At 42.4% G+C, this 7,697-nt stretch overlaps 1 protein-coding gene across 1 annotated transcript in view; it reads right to left on the bottom strand.

Moving 5' to 3' along the window:
• The window catches only part of LIFR (leukemia inhibitory factor receptor alpha), a 29,609-nt gene extending 22,358 nt beyond the window's left edge, over nt 1–7,251 (bottom strand). Inside the window, exons 1-4 of the mRNA XM_010008717.1 lie at nt 7,170–7,251; nt 6,348–6,468; nt 4,185–4,333; nt 239–402 (exon numbers count right to left, since the gene is read on the bottom strand). Coding sequence (XP_010007019.1) covers nt 239–402; nt 4,185–4,333; nt 6,348–6,468; nt 7,170–7,251 — 516 coding nt within the window. The remainder of the gene's footprint in view (nt 1–238; nt 403–4,184; nt 4,334–6,347; nt 6,469–7,169) is intronic.
• Nucleotides 7,252–7,697: the final 446 nt, after the last annotated feature.

Genomic DNA, 7,697 nt, shown 5'->3' with positions numbered 1-7,697 from the left:
AAAAAAAAAAAAAAAAAAAAAAAGCTGTGACTGGGAGCATGTGCTGACAGCCCAGTAGTCAGTGTCCTCATAAACCTGAAACTTAACAAGAAGTTATCTACCAGGAAATTGTCTACACTCAGGTTCTGCAAAGCTCTTCGACATTCATTATTGTAAGCTTTCTTCAAATGATCTCCCAGAACATTACTAAGGGCAAAAATTATATTTTTTTTATATATAAAGGAATTAAAGGACTTACTTGTGTGACCTTTTCCATTGGTTCTTTACGAAGTATCTGAATCTGCCAAAAGGCATCCAGTCCATATGGGAAGGCTGATCCATTATCATTCCACTTCAGATTTAAAGTGGAAGTTGAAAAGTCAGGTGTTAAACTAAGAATACGTGGAGTGGGAGGAACAAATGCTTGAAAAAGAGAAAGGGGGAAAAAAAATCCATATTCAAGTCATTAGTCAGCAACAACAGCCCTACAGGTGTTTAACAGCCACATCATTCTGTTCTCAATTGGCTAATAGCCATACAAACATGTACCTCAACCTGTTATTAGAATAAGATGGGCTCTGTCATTACTTGAGCATGAAAGTTCCTAGGAAAGCACAGTTGCTGATGAGTCACCAGGTAGCATTTTCTTCTAACATCTCAACATGCAGATGTGTGAGTAACTGATCATGAATAAGCAATGACCGCGAAAAGGTGGAGTTCAAGATACTAGGGCAGCGAGCAGCAAGCACATAACCCTGGACTTAACGGAGAGTGGAGTTTGACCTCTTCAGAGACCTGATTGGTAGAGTATGATGGGATAAAATCCTGGAGGGAAGAGCAGTCCAATGAAGCTGGTCAGCATTCAGGGTTCACCTCCTCCAAGCCCAGGAGCGGCCCAACAAAGAGGGAGTCAGGCAAAAATGCCAGAAGGCCAGGAACCAGGAACTCCTGGACAAACACAAACAAAAAGGAAGCCTACAGAGGGTGGAAAGTCAAGGGCAACAAGAAAAGCTAACTATGCTGATGGTGAAAGAAAAACTAGGGAAAACGTGGACCAACTCCACAAGGAAACAGGAGATTTGGTTACCTGCGATATGGAGAAGGCTGAGGTACTCAGTGATTTCTGTGCCTCAGTCCTCCCCATCAAGAGCTCAAGCCACATCACCCAAGTCACAGAAGGCAAAGGCAGGAACTTGGAGAATGAAGAACCACCCATGGTAGGGGCAGATCAGGATCAAGACCATCTAAGGAAACCTGAAGGTGCGTAAGTCCAGGGGACCTGATGAGATGCATCAGTGGGTCCTGAGACTGGCAGAAAAAGCTACAAAGCCACTATCCATCATATTTGAGAAGTCATGGCAGTGTAGTGAAGTTCTCACTGACTGGAAAAGGGGAACAACCCTCATTTTCAAAAAGGGAAAAATTAAGACCCAGGGAACTGCAGGCATGTCAGTCTCACCTCTGTTCCTGGCAAGATCACAGAGCAGATCCTCCTGGGAACCATGCTAAGTCACATGGAAAATAAGGAGGTGACTGGTGACAGCCAACACTGCTTCAGTAAGGGTGAATCCTGCCTGACAAATGTAATGACTTTCTATGACAGGGTTACAGTGCTGGTGCATAACGGAAAAGCAACTGACCTCATGTACGTGCGCTTGTGCAAAGCGTTTGACGCTACCCTGGAGGATATCTTTACATCTAAATTGAAAAGACATGGACTTGATGATTGGACCACTTGGTAGATAGGGAATTGGCTGGATGGTTGCACTCAAAAAAAGTTGCAGGCAACAGTTTGACATCCAGATGGAGGTCAGTGACAACTGGTGTTCTTCAAGGGTCAGTATTGGGACCATTTAACATCTTTGTTGGTGACATGGACAGTGGGATTGAGCGCACCGTCAGCAAGTCTGCTGATGACACCAAAGTGTGTGGTGTTGTTGGCACACTGAAGGTTGACAATGTCAACCTCATTAAGTTCGACAAGGCCAAGTGCAAAGTCCTGAACTTGGGTCAGGGCAAACCCAAGCACAAATACAGGTTGGGTTAAGGAACCCAAGGAAAATAAGCCCTGAGGAAAAGGGCTTGGTCATGTTGGTTGATGGGAAGCTCAACCTGAGCTGGCAATGTGCGCCTGCAGTCCAGAAAACCACTGTGTCCTGGGCTGCATCAAAGGAAGTGTGGGAAGCAGGTCAAGGAAGGTGATTTCCCCCCCTCTACTCTGCTCTCATCAGACTCCACCTGGAGTACTGTGTCCAGCTCTGGGGCTCCCAACACAAGATGGACAGGTAGCTATTGGAGGGAGTCCAGAGGAGAGTCATGAAGGAAATTATCAGAGGACTGCAGCACCTATGCTATGAAGACAGGGTGACAGAGCTGGGGTTGCTCAGCCTGGAGAAGAGAAGACTGCAGAGCAACCTTCCAGTGTCTGAAGGGGCTACAGGAAAGCTGCGGAGGGGCTTTTTATAAGGGCATGTTAGGCTAGGACAAGGGGCAATAGCTTTAAACTGGAAAAGGGGAGATTTAGGTGAGACATTAGGAAGAAATTCTTCACTATGAGGGAGGTGAGACACTGGCAGTTTTCCCAGAGAAGTTGTGGATGATCCATCCCTGGAAGTGTTCAAGGCCATGTTGGATGGGGTTTGGCGCAACGTGGTCTATCAGGAGGTGTTCCTCCTAGGGGGGTTGGAATTAGATGATCTTTAAGGTCCCTTCCAACCAAACCCATCCTGTGATTCTGTGATAATGTGACTCTTCATAATGCATATTAAGGAAGACATACCTTTCTCAATCTTCATTCAATGCTGCAGAGATAAAGGAAATATGGCAACAGTCTTTGAAGTATAGCTGGGAAGACAACTAGGGAGGATGATGGAAAATCCCTTAAAGACAGAAGTAGCTTTGGACACCAGCAAGAAAGAGAGGACTTGCAACAAAATCTAAAGTAGGGAGGAAGGAGAGCAGAAGCACAGGGTGGAAGAAACTCACAAGGCTCTGAATAGGATTGTGTGGAATTTAAATTCAAGCTACAAAAAATGTTAAAGGAATTACATGATGATGGGGATAGAATGAGAAGATTAGAAAGAAACATCTGTTCTATGAATGGGTGGTGATGAAGCAAGAGACTGAAAAGCAGGATGGATTATGGCAGTTGAAGAATTATGGCAGTTTGTTGAACCTGGTGCAGGATAAATCCTGTTTTTAAAGTGTGTGATTTATCCAATTTTAGCCCTGGCCAAGGCTCTGAGAGCCTGCACAGTTACCAGGCTACCAGGGATAACCTGTGATGAATCTGAGAGACCTATCATGCCTGCAGTCAGCAAGACGTTGGAGAATTCAGTGTTTCACCCACATTTTTGAGATCTCTTTTGTTAAAGTTCTTGAGCTGCTCTCAGCTGAAAACTGAGCCATGAATAAGAAGTGCTACCAACTTTAGATTTTGACTGCACTAAAGAAATAAGCATGCAAAGAGAAAACAAAGACCAAATTACAAGCAACTGTGGCAGGTGGTGTCAATGCCATCTTCAGCTTACAACTTCCTCCTTCGTGAAAGGAAGTGGGAGAAACTTTGATTTATCTATGACTCCAATATAAGGCAGCCTACCTCCAAAGCATAAATGCACTTGCTCAGTTTCATATACATTTGAGCAACATTTTTAAGTTGTGCATATACTAAGAGAATATGACACTGTCAGGAGTGACTAATGATAAAACTGCCCTCAAAATGTTGTGGAATTGCCATAATAAAGTACTTAAATTCTGTAGTGGCTCAGCATTTAAAAAGGGAGAACAGACAGTAGTAATGAATTCTCTGTTTCCCAAGTCAAGACTGAGCAAATGTACTTTATGCCCTGTGCAGGTACTTCAGTATATAGATAAGGAAGTTGTTTACAAATCCTTCCTAATTTGCAAGTAGGGGGGGGAAAAATGGCAAAGAGTGATTAGAGGGAGGTAGCAGTGTGGTACTTTGTTTTCCTCCTCACATTCTGCCCTTGATTCTTCTATTAAGATCTATGGATAAGAGGATTTTTCTTTCCCCAGAAGGGGGAGAGAAAACAACCTATTATGTATGGTAGATTCATAGGGACTCAGCACATCATCATTTTACATACAACACTTCCAAAGAAAATGGCAAGTATATACTTCTGAAGCATTGTTGAACATAGTATAAAGTTGCCTTATGTACTCACACAGAACCTGATACTTACAGATGTCTTTTTTGTGAATTTCAAACTCTCCAGTAGCAACAGAAGCCTCAGAAATGCTGTTTATGGTTATTGTAATTTTGGTGGAGCTCTCTGGGACTGGAATCTCGACCCTTTTCTCCTTGGTTTTAAAACATACTGGAGTGGAGTCACTGAAAAGACAGAGGATTAAGCAGGTATTTCAGCTGATAGGAAGCTAAGACAAGTTAAACCCTATTCCTAGGACACTAATTAAACACAAATTCTCTGCACTATAGAAGAGAGCTCCATATTAAGTCTGTGAAGGAGTAAGATTTCCATGGGTTTGGTTAGCATCGGATGAACAGGAATTTTCTGTGCACTAGTTATATAAGGCAGCTATCTCACCGTTAAGAGAGCATTTCAAAGTGAAAAAACTGATGTTTTAACCAAACCATACATTTCCAAAATCTACAGTCACCATGAATCAATATTTCAAAATAAGCAAAATAAAATTACGCAAAACACTACAGTTTCTCCCCCCTCCCTTTATATCACCTGGCCCTGTCACCCTCCATTTCTTCTCCAAGTGATGGCATGTGGGTTCACAGAGCAGGTTCACCCATCTGTGTCCCCATCACAGAAAAAGCCACTTAGATCCATTCTGCTGCTCAGCTCGTAGGGAATGAATGAGTAGAGGGCAGGTGAGAGAAGTGCTAAGATCGCAGATGGAAATACAGCTTGCACACAATCTTTGTGCAGTGCTCAGCACAATGTGATCTGGCCTTTGTTTGAAGGTCATAGATACATACAGGAAACAATAATGGATGGGTCAAGTCCCTTTGCTCATTATCACTCATAGGCAACAAGAAAGGCAAAAAGTTTGGAAAAATCCAGACCTTTCCCTTGGGGCAATGATGGGAGGAAGGAAAGCAAGGAGAACAATGCCAGACTTCCTGCTGAGGGACTGTTACTCACTTATTAACTGGAACAGGACCCTGGAACTCTGATCAACTGGAGTCAAGAGCTTGGGTTGAACTTTTAAGATTCATGCAAGACTCTGGGCTAGTGAAAGCGAGCTGAGACTAATGTGCTCAGAAAGGCTATTCCCTTTCTGTATTGAGATATTATTAGAGGATGTTTGGGCAACTGAAAAACACAACCCCATTGCCTCAGGAAGGTCTGAACTAAGCTCAGCCCTCAGGCTCTCTGCTTCAGGACTCAATGTTGTTCTGTTTTGCTATGGAGAAACAGCAGCAGCTATTCGGCTGTTCTTGTTTAGAGAGCAGTACCTCATGAACTCTGCACTCCTGAACTCTGGCTGCAATGCACATATATATTGTTTTGTACAGAAATGATAGCTGGCAATGCAGGAGGAATAACTAGACACATAAAATCAAACATGTAGGTGGAAGAAGTGCAGCCAAGCCCTGGGACCCCAAGGACAAGTCTGGGCTGCCTGCTGAATTTACAGGAAAAAAAGACAGTACAAATAGCTGGACTGGGGGCAGGATCAAGATGCAAAAAGGATTTGAACTCATCCTTAGCACATGATAAGTATTTGGCAGACCCACAGCATCGGGAATTGCACATGTAGTTCTCATTAGTGAAAAACACACCGAAGATTCAAGCTTGTTACCATTTCTCAAAATTTTCAACTTGCATTCACTTCGGAAAAGCTATTGTAATTGTAGAATAATTTTCACATTTCCTCTAACACAATGCTCTCCAGATAGCTTAAAATGTATAAAGGTTCTAAGACAGACATCGAGAGACTTTTAACATTTTTCAACATGTGAATCTCAACACTTATGTCATATATTCTACTGCTTTGGCCCGTAACATCAGGATTTGCTTCTTCCAACTATAATTTCCTTTTGGATTGAACCTGGTATGAAGATGTCCCTCATGAAAACTCTGAGCAAGGGCTAGGCAACACACAGAGCAGTCTGAGTAAACGAGAGTATCTTCCAGTCCTTTGAAGATAGCATGCAGGAGATTTTGGCAGGAGAATTGTCAGAATGAAATAAGACTTTGCCAGAAAGCCTGCAAGTGCCTGAGTTAACAGTGCCTGGAGGGAGAACCACCCAAAGAAAACTGATGGGGAGATGATGGGAAACAACAGCATCACAAAATTGCATGGGCAGCAACTGAGGAATATTTTCATCACCATTTGGTTGTTTTCAACCAGGTATACAGTGGGCTTACTTTGGAGTGTAGCAAAAGTAGGTTTGTCCGTGTCTTCCTTTAGAAGAGACATCCCAAGCACAGATCATCTTACGTAAATTGTGTGTTACACATTTCAGATTCTGGGGGTGTCCCAGAGAACCTGAAATCATATAAGAAATAAAGTCACAAACTGCAGGTCAAAAATTACAAACTATAAAATTACTGCTATTGTTCACATCTCTAGCCTTTCTTTTTACATTTTTATTGTGTGCATGTCTGGACAGTATTTTAAAACTGTTGAATGATTTGTGTGTCTGATTACAGACAGCCACTAACTCCCAGATTTCTAGAAGTACCTAAAATCTGGGTTTATACTGGGGTGCAATGACACAGGCAGCTGTTTCTTCCTGTAATACCCATTCATAGCCTAGCCTAATAGGCAGGCTTTAGGCCAATGGCAAAACCACAACCTTTGATGATAAAGAGTTTTTTGCTCTCCTCTGTTGATGCACATGGAGGGCACCTAATGACAGAAGGGCAATTAATGATAACGTGTGAAATTGTTGCAGATAGACATATACAGCAAGAAGGTCTCTGTGCAGACCTTTACACCAACTGCATATGCAGATTATCACAGTTGCATTATGGGGATTTTAACACCCAATTTTGCACTGGTTTACAAGATGCCACTGGTTGCTGGAAAGCAGAGACCCAGCCTGGTAGCATCTCCAGCCTTAGGGTGGTGTGAGACCACAGAACTGGTGGTTTTTGAACACACAGGTAATAGGAAAGTAACCTAGTTAAATGGTCTAAGTACAGAATCTACAAAGTAACTAGTGAATTACATTAAAACAAACTCACCTATCTCTTGGCTACATATTAAGCTTCTCAAACATAAAAGAGCTAGTGCTATAAGGCAGTGAAGGCTTGAATTCTTCCACATTCTTCTGCTTGTTTTCAGAACAGCAACCTCAAGCATGAATAAAAGTCATCTTCCAGCAAGATGGTCAGTTCTAAAATAAAAAACAAAAACAACCTTCAGATTCCACAGCTGGTACTCCACAAATGCCACTCTTTGTTCCAGCTACCTTTCTGTTAGTTTGTGAGTATTTCAGGTATGTCTTCAAAGGCTATTCATGAATTTCAAAAAAGCCCCAAACCAAAATTTCAGGTTTTATATCAAAATCAGTTGTCAGTGCCCTATCATCTAGCAGAAGCCAAAGGAAGAATCAAAGAGAAAGCACCAGTGCCAGTTGAAGGAAAGAAAAGTGCTTTGTGAAGTCACTGAAATCCCACATTTTCTAAACACATTCTCTATACAGGATTGTGCAAAACCTGTTTGGTCATTCCAGGTTTATGAGGCAGATTCAGCAACTACACATCTGTGTG

This window comes from Chaetura pelagica, unplaced genomic scaffold (genome assembly GCF_000747805.2).
Source record: "Chaetura pelagica isolate M959 unplaced genomic scaffold, ChaPel_1.0 scaffold31, whole genome shotgun sequence".
Taxonomy (NCBI): domain Eukaryota; kingdom Metazoa; phylum Chordata; class Aves; order Apodiformes; family Apodidae; genus Chaetura; species Chaetura pelagica.
This window is presented reverse-complemented; position numbering and strand designations above follow the sequence as displayed.